At 47.1% G+C, this 17843-nt stretch overlaps 1 protein-coding gene across 4 annotated transcripts in view; it reads left to right on the forward strand.

Annotated features, from left to right (window-relative positions):
- Window positions 1–17843, forward strand: part of LOC119451007 (transmembrane protein 53-A) — a 222925-nt gene that overhangs the window by 88442 nt on the left and 116640 nt on the right. Inside the window, exon 1 of one of the 4 annotated variants that reach the window (XM_037714444.2) lies at window positions 2657–2865. The exons of the other annotated variants lie outside the window; for them this stretch is intronic. Within the exon in view, the coding sequence (XP_037570372.1) occupies window positions 2782–2865 (84 nt within the window). The 5' untranslated portion in view covers window positions 2657–2781. Of the gene's footprint in view, window positions 1–2656; window positions 2866–17843 lie in introns of those variants that run through there. 4 annotated transcript variants of the gene reach the window in all.

Below are 17843 nucleotides of genomic sequence, written 5' to 3' on the forward strand. Positions count from 1 at the left end.
AGCGGCGACGGTGGTTGCCATAGGAGCCGCCGGGCGGTAATCACACTTCCCTATTCTAGCCACTGTAGTTTCTGACTTCGATGCTGTCTTCGCGAAGCTGTCTACTTTGACGCCTTCGTGAGAATTGGAACGAGACTCAAGATGGCCGCTGTCTACTTAGCCGTAAGTTTCAAACTTTATAGTCGTCTACTTTGCCGTCTTAGGCGAGTATTGGAACACAGCCTAAGAGAGGGCAAGGAGGAAGCGCCGGGGTGAGCGCGGTGGCGGCAAGATCTATGAATGGCGCTACTTTTATAAATATAGGGGTTTTACAGGCAATTAAAGCCCCTATATAAAAAAGTAGCGACACTCTCCTCCTCCACCTTCCCTCCTCCTCGATTCTCCTCTCTTTCGCGCTCGCTCCTCGACCGTGGCGCCGCCTACACCGCTCGAGCGTAGCGGACGGCCTTTCGCAGAGTGAATGCGCGCTTAGCAAGGCGGTGCGTTTGAGCGTTTGCGTTTGCTTTCTAGCTTCGACTAACTTCGTGTACAGCATAGAATTTCAGTAAGGAGGGTTATATAAATTCAGTGACGGCAGGTTTTCGTTTATTCCTGTTTTGAAAACTTCTTTTAAGTACCTAAACGAGCGCCAACGCCGTACCATGACGACTCCGAATGTATCGCGTGCGCTACAATTAGGTACGTAACATTTGTCAAGCGCGTGTGGCAAGATCTTGTTGCGAATTGGTGTAAATAATAAGTTTGTGATCGAATGTCAACATCTTGGCCTCCAGCAAGCCCTCGGTAACCTAAATAATCCGCACCGTCCGTACCATGTGAATTCGCGACGCGTATCAGTTATGACGCAAAAAGGCTGGCAGAGGGCACAAACAACCGCTGCTCTGAAGGTTCGATAGGGCACTACAAGATACAAAGCCGTCAACATGCGCGCTTGCCAATCTTCTAAGCACGCGCGAAGGCTCGCGTGCCCGCGCATGCAAGCCCGTAGGCGTACAAAACGATTAAGCGCGCCGAATACACGTCCAAATACACCAAAGTACACGTACTCGCAACTTACCTCGCATAGTCGTGTGGAGGGTGTTGGTCTGAAGTTCTGCCTGCCAATTCGATGAATCCACGTCTTTCTTCTTAACCCGTCGCGCTTACCGGACGGTATCGAGAAGAGTCGCTTGCCTTTGCTAGAAGTATTTTGGCATCCAAAGGCGCAGCAAGCCATGGTTATGGAAAATGCCTTGAAGCGACGTCGCACTTGCCACAAAACTTAGTTTAACGCATTCTCAAACTTAAACAACAAGGAAGAGCAACGGTACCAACGTGCGCTCCTCGCCAGTCGGTAGACGCTTATCAAGCGAAAATGGCGACGGAGCGTGATCGTAAACAAACGCAGCCAGCGTCCGGCGGCTCGGCGGTCCACGTGATGCCATTAGGCCAATACCAACGCGGCGTCGGCCTCGGACAGGGTGTGCGAGGAGGCGGCGGCATTCTTCAAAGCGTGACGCTACTTTTTTATATAGGGGCTTTACAGGCAATTAGAGTTACTGTATATGCTACCAAAGGTAGCAGAGTTGCGCGTCTGATTTATGAGCGCCGATCGTGCCTCCATTGGCCGAACGCCATCACGTGGGTTCCAAGCAACCGTGCACTGAGGAGAAGCTGATGCTCCGGCCAGTTTCTTGTATTTCCCGACGCCGCCGCTGCAGCGAACTGAATTGACGCAAGTTAACGCTAGCCAAGTTCAAAGCGAATCTGGTCGATCTTGGCGTTCGCTGTTACGTGCGTGTCAGCTGCGGAACAACACAACGTGCGCAGCAGATCTCACAGGTGTTCAATCGTAGTTCCATCGAAATTCCACCGTAATCAGACAAAAACAGCTAATATTGCAGTAACCAAGTGATTTCTACTTCGCTGCTGGTGTAAATTTTCGGCAGTGGCGTAATCGTGTTGCTGCCGAAAACTTACGCCAGCAGCGAAGTAAAAATACCCTTGGTTACTGCCGTATTAGCAGTTTTTGTCTGTTTGCGCTCTGCGCCACCAGATGGCAGCACCATACAGGCCGCTCACGTTTACGGTTCCGCCAACAGGCCCCAACGGTCGGTCCGCCTGCGTTTACCCGATAACCCGACAAGCTAAACCTCTCTAATTGACCGGGTGGACTGCTCCCAACTGCACCAACCGCTCGGAAAGCGGAAAGTTCCGAGAAGGTGCACAGTTAACGCACAAGTCCAAAAAACAACTAATATTATTCGCGCTCCATCTCACGCCGCGCGTTAAAAATCAGCAGTGCCTTTTTTCTTCTTGACTATTTTATCTAGTGAGCTGTTTCCATGCGCTTTGTTTGCGATTAGACGGAAAGGCGGTCCACACGCGATGGAAAAGCGCCCATGGTCGACCGACGACACGGTGGGCATATCGCCTGCAAAAACGGAGTTTGGCTTCACCACATAGGTTTGGTTGCTTGCCAGGCAAGATGGCGGACCTACGCGCAACTCTGCTCCCGTAGGGAGCATATACAGTAACTCTACAGGCAATGTCCTGCCAGCGCCATCTTTCGGTCGCATCGTTTAGTTCACAACGCCACCACCACCGTGGGCACCACTACCCACTACTACTATTTCTTTTGCACTTTGGAAGGTACAGTTTCCCTCTGTTTCCCTTCTCTAAATTTGTTGGTGTTCTGTGCGCCGCCGCCGCCGCCGCAGACACAGCAGACACCTCTATCAGTCGTGGCGTGGCAGCCGCAGTGGCCGCAGTCGGGTAGTGTGTGGTGCCGACCAACTGGGAATGATGGCCCTGCGAGGATTGCGAGTGGTGGCACGGCTCGTCGGCGCACCCGGAAAGCAGATGGGCCTCGGCTCCGCCTGCAAGGTGAGCGACGCCCTGCTTGGAGTACAGCTGATGGGATCACGTGGCCGTCCCGCTGTTGCTACCGCGGCTGGTTAGGTTAGCCAAGGCCTGGGATAAGTGTTGCTAGGTGCGTTTCACGCTGTCGACAGGAGGCCGACTTATACCAAGCCGGCCGCCTGTGCACAATACGCCGATCAATGTCAGTTGCGTTGTGACTTTGCTCTGCCCGGTACGAACGCCGGTGGGTATTCTTCCCATAACGCGTGTGTGTTGCTCGTTTTGCACGGGTGTCACTTTCGATCGTAGTAGAGCCCGATCGGGATCGAATTTCTCGGTCTTGATTGGCTCTTTTGCGCAAGCTGCACGAGGGAGCCATTCGCAGTCGAGAATTTCGACCCGGATCGGGCTTGATCGTGATCGAAAGTGGTCGTGTGACACCGGTATAAAAACTTCGGGGTCGCGTTTGTATCGGAATCTGTAAGGCGTGCAGACACGAGCACAAGAGAAGTGTACAACACGAACGCTTAACTTCATGATCGCGATTGGCTCATTTGCGCAAGCTGTGGAGGGAGCCAATTGCGGTCAATAATTTCGACCCGGATCGGGCTCGATCACGATCGAAAGTGGCCGTGTGACACCGGTTTCAGTACAGCCACCAAATAAAAAAATCACGCGCCATTTCACTGCTATGAAGATAGAATTACCAGCGCAGCGTTTAGCACATGACAGAAGTGGCACAGAATTTAGATCAAAGGTATGAGCAACTTTTATTTCTCTTGAGCGGCGACGGCGATCATCCCGAAGAAAGACACTCGCACACACACTTTTATTTTGATCAGTGGTATTGATCGGCGGCATACATTCGCGTGGAAGACTACCGCCACCGCGGGGAGCCGGAGGAAACTAGACGCGCGATGGGACCGCCACGCCGGGAGACTGGAAGGACACTAAGCACGCAAATGCTTGGAACGACGACAAAGGGAGGGCGTTGCAAGCGTACACATGACCGACGCGGGTCGCACAGCGGCAAATCTTCGAGAAACCCTTATTATCTACCTGAGAGTCCACTGATTTTGAAAATGGTGCCTGTTGATAACTAATCTACTGAAAATTCATATCCAAGAGACAAGACGTATAAGCTTTTGCATAGAATGAAGCGATTTTGCATCAAATTCGGGAGCTGAGTTTTTGCTCACGCAGATCTGTTGACGGACACGAGAAATGCACAGAACCCTTGCCATAGACAGCTTCACTGCAAAAACTCACAGCGAGAATAGCGTGCATGTTGTTGCCCCGCAATGCTTGACAGAAATATCAGCCACAGAAGGGTGCACTGTCCTGGAGTACGGTGCTGAGGCAGCATTTGGACTCGAGTCCTGAGCCTTGTATTCATTAGGATCTCCGCTTTGCTGACTTCTAAAACACCAGAACAATAAGGCCAAGTAAGGGTCATTCGATTTCAAAATGAGATGCTTAACCGTCTGTACCATACGCTCTACTTCGTTTTTCTGGGGGTGCCTCGGCCTCGAGTTAACATGACGGAAGCCATATGATTTGGCAAATTGCTCGAACTCTGTTCTCACAAACTGGGGACCATTGTCGGTCACCATACATTCAGGAACACCATGTCTAGCAAAAATGGACTTTAGTTTGTATATCACAGTAGCAGACTGTGTAGACGGAAGAATGTCTACTTCTGGGCAGCGTGAAAGATATCTACTACGACAAGATACGTTTGTCCATTAATTTGACACAGATCTGCACCGACTCTCTCCCACTGATAAGAGGGTGTTGGCGATGCCATCATGGTTCCATACTTTTAGGGGCATGCATCACGCAAACACCACACTGCTTTACGAAAGACGCTATTTCAGTGCTGGCCACCAGGTGGAACTACGGCCAGAGTGAAACACCAAGAATGGCTGTCGTAGGGAAGTCCTACCTGGAAATTCCTGCATGCGATGTTGGCACGCAGAGTGCTGATAGTGCCACGGCCTTTTCACAATGGGCAGAGTCAAGTGGCAGAAGCCCTTTCTTCGACATGGAAAGGACGCCTAACACACGTGGTCAGCGCTGAGCTTCAATGTAAGGACTCTCGTGCGTGAAAACCAACCCTTGCCCGAGTTGACCATTTAAAAAACATTTAAAATAGAAGCTGGGGATGTAAGGCAGTATTTCAGCGCTTATTAAGGACGAGGACAAAGAAGGAGACGTACGAACACACAGGCGCTACTCACAATGAAGTTTATTGCCTTGACCACGCCGAACAGTGGCCATGGAAGTACGTCACCGACCACGTGAGCCATATTGCTCGCGGGGAGCAGGGTGGCAAAACAGGGCGTGCAAACAGCAATGAAAGTGTACTTGTACATTCGCAAAAAAGCAAGTTCCTTGTCACTCAACGCTAGGGAAGTCTTACTAATACAAGAGTCACCATGATAGTTTATCTGCTCACTCTCGATTATTAGACGGGTTAGTTCACATTTGCTACTTCCAACTATAAGCGTTTTGTCAAAGAGAGGGAGACACCCACAGGTATGGCAGTGAATAGCTAGAAACCCATCTGAAGGCGTTTTGTTAACTTTGTAGTTATGCTCCTTGAGCCGTTCATTCACGCAGCGTCCCGTCTGCCCAACGTAACATCGGCTGCACTTCAACGGAATGCGATAAACGACGCCCGATCTGGCACTCAGTGAACACATTCTTGTGTTGCTTTTTGCAGCTTTTCTTTACTTTCTCAGTCGGGTCAGTAGTCCTACATAACCTACCCAGCTTGCTAGGTGCTGAGAAAACAACTTGCACATTGTCCCGAGCAGCTAGTTTCTTCAGATTGTGCGACACTTGATGGACATAAGGGATAACTGCTACATTACGCTTCTGAAAAGGAGGCCTAACATTCGCGTTGGAAGAACCAACACCGGTTTTCTTGCGTCGCAGGACACCTTCTGCGACTGACACCAGCACATCAGTTGGGTAAACGGACTTTAAAAGCCTTGAAACTTGTTCGTTGAAGCTGGATGGCACTAAATGGCAGCAAGACTTATCAAGTGCGTTATTGAAGCACATCTTAGTAATGCTACGTTTTATCAATTTAGAATGGTTATAATGAAATGCTAAAAGCGCTTTGTTAGCTCTGGGTGCATAACACCAACATGTGCGGTGATCGGTAAACGTAAATTTCACGTCTAGGAACCTAATGGTTCCGTTAGCAGGCATTTCAACAGTCACAACAAGGGGAGAAAGACAATTGCGTATAACCGATACGATGTCATCACACTCTTTTTGTAGCTGCTCAAAGGAGCAATCCAGGAACACAATGAAATCATCTACATATCTATAAATGTTCACGCATTTTCTAAAATATTCTAGGCGATGGGGCAGGCCACAGTAAATATTTGCTAGGAACAAATCACTTAACACCGGTGCAAGACAGGAGCCGATACAGACTCCTTTCTTTTATAACAAGGGAATGCTATTCCATTGAATGAATGTCGAACAGAGATAAAAGTTAAGCATTTCTAGAAAATTGTCGACGGAGATACCAGCTTCACAGGAAAACTTAACGGATCCGTATTCATCAATGCATTCCTCGACGCAACGTAACAAATCATCATGTGGCAAGGAATAATATAGATCTGTCACATCAACTGAAAAGGCTTTCATCCAACGTCTGCGTGGGCCTTCACAAATTCAATCACTTCATTAGAATTCTTTACCAGAAATGGATCTTATTTCCAGCCGTTTCAACATGCCATTTATAGATAGGACGCGACTTGCTTTTGCCACGTGCCTTGCTCTGAAATGATGACTCTAAAAAGTATCCCCTCCTTGTGTGTTTTGGCACTGAAGAATACATCTAATGACATGCCATCAGATTTTTCGATACCTTTGCGCAGTTTATCAAGACCCAGGTTCTTGCAAAGTTGCACCGCACGTGCCTTTACTTTAGGCAAGGAAACTGACCTATGCTCATTAAAAACGGCTGACAAAGCAAGTTGCATCCTATCTAAATGGCTTGTTGAAACGGCTGGAATATATAGATAGAGGTGAACTACGCGATGCGACATAATTGTTGCCCTCACACATACCACACGCGTGTAGCAATATATACTTCCGAAGCCCCTGCATAGTAGTATAGTAAACAACTTTATTTCTACTGCTATACTATGTAAAGGAGCTAGACACATCCTGACACTGCAAGAAAAAGCTGCTCATCCAAAAAAATAAAAGTGATGCTAAGATAAAATTCTATCAAGGTTAAAAAGTTTTCCAGTGACGGGCCGGTAATATCCTGAAAACTCCACTTCCCGTTTTCTTCAACGCAGGCTTCCATGAAAGCTAAGAGCTTGTTTGGAATAGAAAGGATCTATGTCCACAAAAAACGCTCTGTCTACTTTTCGAGTACACTTAATAAACTCAGCAACTTCGCACGAGTTGTTGATGCGAAAGGAGTCTTCTGGATTGAGCTTACATGATATCTTCAAAAGAAACTCGTTGCCATGCCCCCCTTCACTCACAGTTTGAAAGGGAATCTCTAGCTTCTGCGTTTTGGTAGTGAAAAATACATTCAAGCTACCACCCTTACTACTACGTGTCTCATCGGCAAGCCGGTTAAGCTCTAGACTTTTGGAAAAATAAATAAACTTAGATTTAACTACAACCTCACTAAACATAGCTCTCGGCATCATCACAAAACTGCCTTCCTTATCAGCTTAGAGGAGCATCATTTTCTTTGAAGAAAGAAACCACTCTGTCTGTCACCCTGTCCCTTGTGGGTGGCACTTGAGGAGGCCGTCAACTCCTTCCAGTAGACAGCGTTCCCTGTTACCATGACTTGGCCTTGATGACAAGTCTTGATTCATTTGATTGGGTCATGGGTAGGAACGCTTGGAGGTAAATCAAATTTAGGTCCCTTCTCTAACAAATGTGAAATGTTACCTGGCAGAGGGGCCATTCCCAAAGCCGCGACTGGCTTGGGAACTCGACTTCTTTGTGAGCCTCAGCTAAGTACTCAGAATCTGCTGCCACCTATTCTCAATTGACCGAGCCGCTAGAGTTGCAAAGCGTTCTCACCGCCAGCCACTCGTGGTGGTCCGTATAGCACAACACTCGCAAGCAGTCCTGAAACAAGCGGGCTTGTTGCCACAACTCGGACTTTAAAATTTTGCAATCTCTTCACAGCATTCCAAGAAGGCTTAACGCTCCTAAAAGGCCTCCTGTGGAATGATTCCCTTGCGTATTCAAAATTCATAGCTCCTCGCTCGGTAAGTGGCATCAGTGATTGGGGGATCAATTCATCGATGAATGTCCAAGAATTTTGAACACCTAAGAAAGGGCCCAGCGAAGCTTCAATAAGCTTGCCGAGTATGAATTCGTGCAAGCCACTCTTTGATATGCGTGAGCCTTGTGTCGCGGTTTTTTCCCTTGTGATGCATTGATTCGATGGCGCGCATGCACAACAAATTGTACAAATATCGGTGGGTGGCATGAGAATAAACAGCACCCTTCCTTGTCCACCTTGTGTCAAATTGTACAAATATCGGTGGGTGGCATGAGAATAAACAGCACCCTTCCTTGTCCACTTTGTGTCCGTGCAATAATTTGCGCTAATTTACCATAATTATGCAAGACCAGCTAGCCCAACAGTCCTGAGGCAAAGTAAATTAAGTAATGGAATAGCTTTGAACGCATGTTCTTTTGTGGAGGTGCTTCCATTTTAATGTTAGCTTTAAGGGAGTTGTGCTTTTTGGCCTGTACTTACCGATGAGACAGCTTGCTGCTAACAGCAAGCTGTCTCATCGGTAAGTACAGGCCAAAAAGCACAACTATTTTGCACTCAGTGTAATCTGTCTCACCTCATCCTAAAATTCAATATTTAACTGATAGGTTCTGTACAGTGCACATTTTGTGGGAATAGATTAGCATTCTCCCGTTAAAAAGACAGCTGATAAAGCTTGCCTTTGCTGTAAAGGAATTGAGTAGCTGCTAATGCATGGATTGAGATGCCTCAGTAAAATTCATTTGGATGTTGACGCTTGTTCGTGTCACCCTTGTCTTCCTTTCACCTCTTAACTCTACTCATGACGACACGCTTGACACCTCTGCAGCACAATGCCAGTTGGATGATTCTTTCTGGGTGATGCCTTAGCAGGGAGTGTTACATGACTATACTGAAGCTTTGTCATAAAGAAAAATCTACGCAGAAATAATGAAATCTGATTAAGAGCAAATAGCTTTTTGACTCTGCTGGATTATTCCTGCAACTTTGTGTATCTTTGTTCATCTTTTTGTATCATTGAAATGAATTGGATGAGCCAGAAGGACTATGAGGATGGCATTCTTAAGATTTTAATGGTGGTTCGCGGATTTAAAAACAATGTAGTGGTGTGTTGTGCTTTTGGACAAGAGAGATTTCTAGCAGTTCTTAAGATCTTTCTTTATCTAGAAGCTTATGCTTGGTTTTGCTTTAGATGTTATCAAACTTCCACTGCAGTGCTTGTATTGTTTCGCAACTGTGGAGGCCAAATTACTGTGGAGGCCATCGCCATGATAATTGATGATTTCAAATCTTCTTTCCTTTAAAACATGGCGACGACTAATATTCGCGTAGCTAATTACCATGTTTGTACGAATATAACGAAATTTCCAACCTCAGAGTGCACCTCGCTTTAATTCGTGCTTGTGACACATATAAACGTAATACATATATATATATATTCGAAAATATAACGTAATATATATATATATATATTCGCGAGCTCGAGATTGCCTGAGCTGCTCTGGTTGAGACACGCTGCCTGCTGCACTCTTGACCCGTGTTCACATTAGATTCTGGTGGAGGTGTTGCGGTTTTCCCCCAACCTGGAATTACGCACCCGAACTCTGCCGTCCGTCTTGCCTGACGACCCCAGCCCGACATCCCCACCGTTTACACCAGCCATCGTATGTGCCGGTGCCCAGAGTCAGCGGGATCCTGACATCTTCAGCGGCACCGATGAGAAAGACGTTGAAGATCGGCTGGAATCGTATGAACGAGCCAGCAACACCAAACAAATGGGACGATCTCCTCTAGCTCAACAACGTGATCTTCTATTTATCGAGCTTCACCAAGCTGTGGTTCAAACACCACGAAGCCGATCTCTGCACATGGGCTAGCTTCAGAACCACCATCGCAGAAGTTTTCGGCTGCCCCGGCGTGCGCAAACTGGTGCCGATCCTAGCAAACTGGTGAAACGTTCACCAGCTACATAGAGGACATCATCGACCTCTGCTGCCGTGTCAACCCGACGATGGCGGAGGCGGACAAGGTACGTCACATCATGAAGGGCATTTCCAATGATGCCTTTCATATGCTGCTGTCAAAGAAACCAGGCACTGTTTCTCAGGTCATTGAGCTATGGCAGAGTTTCGACCAGCTCTGCAGACAGCGTCTTCGCATGCGGCGCCCACCTGTGTCCAACGAAACCCTCGCAAGCATGGCCACTGCTCCTGAAATGGACTCCCTACTTTGCCAGATAAAGGAGTTTATCCGTGCTGAGGTCGCTCGTCGGCTTTCGCTGCTCTGGCACCCTCTGGCAGCGGAAGCACCGTCTAAGTGCTAAGCTCCAGCGCAAGAGACGGGCGTTTTTGGGGGACATTGATTGCAGCCACGTAAGAGGACAGTGGTCTGTCTCGATGGTGAACCTCGAACCCGCAATGTAACAGGCTAGCTTCTGCACCACCCACACAATGCAGGCACATTCTTTTTCAGAAGCACTGTATGCTTCCTCGCGAGTAGTGAGCTTCCTACTGGCAAAGAGCACAGGGTGCTCCTCGTCATCTTTTGACAAAGCACAACACCCATTCCACGATCACTCGCGTTGCACTGAACAATGAACGGCTTAGAATAATCCGGTGCGCTTAACACTGGTTGGCTTGCCAGAGCCCTCTTCAGTGTACAGAAAGCCCTTTCCTTGGCTTCGTCCCACTGTATGGTTTGTGGTTCTGTTTTTCTCAGCGCATCTGTCAGAGCGCTTGCAACATCGGAGTAACGCGGTATATATATTTGGTAATATCCAGCTACTCTGAGAAATGACCGAATATCCGGTTTAGTGCGAGGTTGTGGAAAACTTTCGATCGCAGCTAGTTTGACCTCGGAAGGCCGGTGGCGGCCTTGACCAATCACATGACCCAGGTAGGCTACTTTGGCACGCCCCAATTGGCACTTTGTCGCTTTGGCAGTTAAGTTAGCTTCGCGTAGCCGGGCCAGTACGGCTCGCAGATGCGTCAGATGTTCTGCCCATGATGCCGAAAAATCGCCATATCATCGAGATACGGCAGCGCAAAATTCTCTATACCACGCAACACCCGGTCCATAAGGCTAGAGAAACAATAGGGAGCGTTTTTCAATCCAAAGCTCAGGACCTTTGGTCAAAACGTTCCCAATGGAGAAATAAAAGCGGCATACCTACTCGCCTGGTCTGTCAACGGTACCTGCCAATAACCCCTTACTAAGTCTAGTGTAGAGATAAAATTGGCGCTGCTCACTTTCTCAAGCCTTTCTTCGATATGAGGTGTAGGATAGGTTTGATCCTTCGTGATCAGGTTAAGCCTGCGGTAATCAATACAAGGCTGCGGTTCTTTTTCGGGTACCTCAACTAGGATAAGAGGTGAAGTATAATCACTCTCTCCCGGTTCTATTACGCCTAGCTTCAACATCTTTGTTATTTCCGCAGCCATGACCTCACGCTGGCGTGGTGAAACGCGATAAGCCTTCGAACGCACAGGCTCTGATGAGGTTAGTTCAATATCATGGACAACTGCGGTCGTCAGTCCCGGCTTGTCCGAAAACCTATCTCCGTACTCATACATGAGTTCCCGCAGCTCCGTCTTCTGATGGAGATCGAGCTCGGCTTGCTGTACGAGGTTATCTATGGTTTTGCCTACGCTTGCTTCCGTTGCTGGCGCCAACTCTGGAAAGTCAAGCGGCATTTCCTCTCGCATGTTAAGGGACATGTTTACGACGGTTTACTTTGCCGATAGGGCTTCAGTAAATTGCTGTGGTATACCTGATGAGTTCTTCTCTTACCCGGAACTGTTCCCATGTAGTTCGTGTCAGATAATTTCGAAACAATGTCAGCGGGTCCTTCCCACTGAACTTGCAGCTTGTTTTTTTGGTGAGGGACGTATTATCATTACCTGATCTCCTACCTCGAAGCGTCGCGCCCAAGCCGTTCTGTCGTAGTAAAGCTTGGCATTACCTTGGACTCTGCACATTTCTCGTCCTGTCAACCCTTGCGTCGTGTGCAGCCGATCTAACAAATCTAGCACGTATTCAACGACAGATGGATCGTCAGCCCGGCCCTCCCAGGCTTCCCGAATGATCCGGAGTGGCGATCGCAGGGAACGACCATAGACTAACTCCGCCGATGAAAACACTGTCGACTCATGCGGGGCGGTTCGAAGGACGAACATAGCTGCTGGTAAGCAGTGTGCTCAATATGTTTTGCACTCATCACACATGGGTCGCAACAGACGCTTCATGACTGAGTGAACCTTTTCTACGGCATTGGACTGGGGATGGTATACCGAACTATGGATAACTTTGATACTGCATTTTTCCAGAAATGTCGAGGTTAGGGCGCTCATGAAAACGATTCCTTGGTCCGATTGAATTTCCGCTGGGAAACCGACTCGCGAAAAGATGGACAACAGCGCGTTCACGATCTTGACCGAGCTTAGCTCTTTCAAGGGCACTGCTTCAGGGAACTTAGTTGCGGGGCACAGTACCGTAAGAATGTGGCGGTAGCCGGACTGAGTTGCGGGCAAAGGTCCTACTGTATCTATTACAAGTCTGCGAAACGGCTCCGTAATTATTGGAACAAGTTTCATGGGGGCTTTAGCCTTGTCCCCGGGCCTTCCAATGCGTTGGCACGTGTCGCAGCTTTTTACGAGTGCTTCTATTTCCCGAAAGCACCCGGGCCAGTAGAATTCCTGCAACAAGCGGTCCTTGGTTTTTCGAATGCCAAGGTGTCCGGACCAAAGGTCCCCATGCACCAAGTGCAGCAGATCCTGGCGGTAACGCTGTGGCACTACTAGTTGATCAAACTGGACTCCTTTTCTGTCGCGATACCTTCGATAGAGAATGCCTGCCCTCTTTTGGAACATTATGTTTTTCTTAGCGGTCCCTGCCTCACCGTTGTGCTTAAGGTTCCGAAGAGTGGGGTCCCTTTCTTGCTCAGTAACCAAAGTGCAAGTTGTTACGTTTAGCAACTTTCGCCTGCATTCCGTTTCCCGAGATACTACAGGTTCCCCGTTCACTCTCACAACTGCCGCCTCTTCCTGACTAAGTGTGGTGGCCTGTTCTTTAGCCGACGTGCCTTCAACGACCTCGCTTTCACTGGTAACCTCATTGGCGCTCTCTAAGGGTTCCTTGTGTAAGGCTGTGTCCTCCTGTGCTGGGCTTGCGCATGCTACCTTTACCGTGAGTTGTCGTGCCTTTGATCTGGTTAGAGCTTGCACTATTTCTGCGATGAAAACGACTCCTCTGCTCCGCAACAACTCTTCGGATTTGTTTGAAAACAAATATGAATATTGCGGTGGAAGGTGCACTGACATGGCGGCTTCTGTGTTAAGTGTTCCGAAAGGACCCTCAACGCGGACTCTGGCTACTGGTAGACAAAGACTGTTAGCCTCTGCTGCTTGCTTTATCCAAGCACATTCTCCTGTAAACTGACTTTGTTCTACGTATGAGGGATGAACGACATCCATCGTGGCGGCTGAGTCCCAGAGTACGCGACAAGGCTTGTCATTCACTACGAGATTCCGAATGTACGGTTCTAACAATCTCATATTGTCATCGGTATTGCTCACTGACAAAAAGACAACTTTTGGATTTCTGCAACCGAGGGCAATATGTCCTGTCTCTTGGCAGTTAAAGCACACAACTGGCTTTCTAGCTTCGAAAGCCTTCTTTTGTTGCGCAGCCTTAAGTTCTGGTGGCTCCTCCTTTCCCTCTCTGTTCTTCTCGTCATTACTGGTCGCTGACTCCGCTTTCTCCTTTCCTTTATACTGTCTCGACCTTGACCAACGCTCTTGCTTGTCGGATTTGAATCTATTCTCCTTCCTGAGCACCTCTTTGCTTTCGGGGCCCCAGCACGATACATATTCCTCAGCAGGCTCTGCCACCCTTGCGACTGTCTCTACGCCTGCCCTATCCTGCATCCGATACCTTATGTTTTCAGGCAGTCGGCGGAATAATTGTTCCAGCCCAAAACACTCTACCACTTTGTCGTGGTCACCAAAAGCTCTGGATCCTTTTAGCCACTCCTTCTTATTGGCCATCAACGAGTACGTGAAATCGACATAGGAATCGTTTCTGGCCTTGTCGGCCTCCCTGAACTTTCCGCCGATAACCTCTACTTTTTCAGAAGACTAGACTTTGTCATAGTCTTCTGATTCTTCTTTTTCCATGCGGGCTATCACGTCTGCAACCTCACACGACAGAAACGTCAGCAGACGCTGCGGCCGTGCTTGCTCATGCTTGCTGCCCTGATTATCATTAAAAGTCATGACTGCTGATTTTTCTTTACTAAACTTCAAACCTAAGCTATCTCCCTCTTTACCACAGATGTCCATTAATCTCTGCAAGTCTTCCTTGCTGTCAGCCATAAGTACAATGTCATCCGCATACATCAGTCCTGGTAATGACTGTTTAATCCATTCTCCTTGCTTGAAATAGGAAAGGTTGAAGCCAAGTCCGCTCCTCTCTAATTTTTTCTCTAATCCTTGTAAATACAGCATGAACAACAGAGGTGACAGAGGGCACCCCTGCCTAAGCCCCTGCTGTATCTCTATAGGCCCAGATACCTTGTTTTCCCATTTTATAAGCACCTTGTTACTTTTATAGATATCTTTTAAAAGATTTCTTACTCCATCTTCCACCTCTAGAGTGCCCAGTATGTCCCACAAATCCTTTTGGATTACACTGTCATAGGCTCCCTTGATATCCAGAAAGGCAAGCCATAGGGGCCTGTGTTCCTTTTCTGCTATTTCAATACACTGTGTCAATGAGAACAGATTATCTTCTAACCTTCTTTGTTTTCGGAACCCATTTTGTAGTTCCCCCAGCACCTCCTCGCTCTCCACCCATGCCTGCAGTCTGTCCTTTATAATCTGCATCACCACCCTGTAAACCACTGACGTCACTGTTATGGGACGGTAGTTGTTTATGTCGGCTTTGTCCCCCTTTCCCTTATATATCATGCTCATCCTGCTCAGTCTCCACCCGTCGGGGGCTTTACCGTCCATTATCATTTTGCTCACTGCCTCTCTTAATGCTTTCTTAGATTTTGGGATGCTTTTCTTAGATAATTGGGATGCCATCAGGACCTGTCGACGTGCTACTAGGAACCCTCTTCTCTGCCCTTTCCCACTCGCTTTGTGCCAGTGGAGCCACTGCACTGACTAGTCCATCCTCACCTGATTGAGCACATGCTATGTTTTGTTCTTTAAATTTTTCTGTCATCATTGTTCTTATATGTTCCATTGCCTCATCTCCCTCTAGTCGAACACCTTGAGCTGTAACTATAAACCTCTGCTCTAGGCTAGTCTCATTACTCAAGGAGTTGAGATGTTTCCAAAATTTCTTCGCTGCTTTTCTATCCTTTTTGTTTACTTCTGACAACCATTGGCTCCCCTTTCTTCTGATCTTCTCATTGATCAAATTGGATGCTCCCCTTCTACAGTTTAAGAAGTTATTCCATTTTTTGCCTACATCAGCTTCTGGTTCACCCCTCTGCTTTGAATATCTGTGTTCCCTGGATGCTTCCTGACGTTTCTCTATGGCCTTCTTAACCTCCTCATCCCACCAGCTCTTGGGTTTACGTCTTCTGTTCCCTTTTGTCCTGACTCGTACCTTAGTAAGCTCTAGCTCAAATAGTCCTGTTAAATTTGCATATGTCCATTCTGTTTTTGTATCCTCTGAAATTACTTCCTCAATTTGCTGGGTTGCTATTTCAACCTGCTTTTCCGAGTAAAATATCCTACCTGGTTGTTCATCTTGCCTCCTACCTACTTTCATTTCCCTTCTAAAACTCACCTTAATACGTTTGAACGCCAACATTATACTTATCCATAAGAAGGGAGACGTTAAAGAATTGAAGAATTACAGACCCATTAGCTTGCTTTCAGTATTGTATAAAATATTCACCAAGATAATTTCCAATAGAATCAGGACAACACTTGACTTCAGTCAACCAAGAGAACAGGCTGGCTTCAGGAAGGGATATTCTACGATGGACCATATCCATGCCATCAATCAGGTAATCGAGAAATCTGCGCAGTACAATCAACCTCTCTATATGGCTTTCATAGATTATGAAAAGGCATTCGATTCAGTAGAGATATCAGCAGTCATAGAGGCATTGCGTAATCATGGAGTGGAGGAGGCATACGTGAATATCTTGGCAAATATCTACAAGGATTCCACAGCTACCTTGGTTCTCCACAAGAAAAGTAGAAAGATACCTATCAAGAAAGGGGTCAGGCAAGGAGACACAATCTCTCCAATGCTATTCACTGCATGCTTAGAAGAAGTATTCAAGCTCTTAGACTGGGAAGAATTAGGAGTGAGGATCGATGGCGAATATCTCAACAACCTTCGGTTTGCAGATGACATTGTCCTATTGAGCAACAATGGAGAGGAATTACAACAAATGATTGAGGACCTTCATCGAGAAAGTGCAAGAATTGGGTTGAAGATGAATATGCAGAAGACAAAGATAATGTTCAATAGCCTGGCAAGCGAACAAGAATTCAGGATCGCCAGTCAGCCTCTAGAATCTGTAAAGGAATATGTTTATCTAGGTCAATTACTCACAGGGGACCCTGATCATGAGAAAGAAATTTACAGAAGAATAAAATTAGGTTGGAGTGCAAACGGCAGGCATTGCCAAATCCTGACTGGGAGCTTACCACTGTCGTTGAAAAGAAAAGTGTACAATCATTGCATTCTACCGGTGCTAACATACGGGGCAGAAACTTGGAGGTTAACAAAGAAGCTCGAGAACAAGTTAAGGACCGCACAAAGAGCAATGGAACGAAAAACCTTAGGAGTAACGTTAAGAGACAGGAAGAGAGCGGTGTGGATCAGAGAACAAACGGGGGTAGAAGATATTCTAGTTGACATTAAGCGGAAGAAATGGAGCTGGGCAGGCCATGTAATGCGTAGGATGGATAACCGGTGGACCATTAGGGTTACGGAATGGATACCAAGAGAAGGGAAGCGCAGTCAAGGACGGCAGAAAGTCAGGTGGGATGATGAGGTTAGGAAATTCGCAGGCGCAAGTTGGAATACGCTAGCGCAAGACAGGGGTAATTGGAGATCGCAGGGAGAGGCCTTCGTCCTGCAGTGGACATAAATATAGGCTGATGATGATGATGAATACGTTTGTGATTACTACCTAGACTTCTGGAGCCATATTCATCTATGCTCATTACATTTAGCCTATCGTGCATCCCTATCGCTCAGTAGCCGCAGCGCGCTCCCTCTGCCGGTTGGTGCGCTATTTCGAAAGTTGGGTTTCTTTTTGAACACACCTGGTTTATATATACACTTTTCGTTCACTTTATTGGCGCTGAAAAAGCCAACTTCAAGCAGTGTAGTGAAGACAACTTTCTCCAGAATTAAACAAAATTCAAATAAATATATTATTCTGAGTGTATTTCGGCCACTTATTTAATGTGCCGATTCACTGAAGCACTTAAAAAAAATTGGCATTTTGGAAACGTCTAGCTGTTTCAAAAATAACTCGGGAGGTAAAAAGATATGTGAACTCAAAGCAAATAAGTCTAGTTGCAACACAGTGCATTAGTTGCCTTGCTTCACTGACAACCTCAGGCACAACAGCAATATATTTCATGGTTTCACGCCTGCATCCCTACAAAAGTGTAAAAAAATGCATGCGTCTTTAGTATAAATAAAACACAGCACTCATTATGCATAACTAAACGAGTTATGA

This window comes from Dermacentor silvarum, chromosome 4 (assembly GCF_013339745.2).
Source record: "Dermacentor silvarum isolate Dsil-2018 chromosome 4, BIME_Dsil_1.4, whole genome shotgun sequence".
Classification (NCBI taxonomy): Eukaryota; Metazoa; Arthropoda; class Arachnida; order Ixodida; family Ixodidae; genus Dermacentor; species Dermacentor silvarum.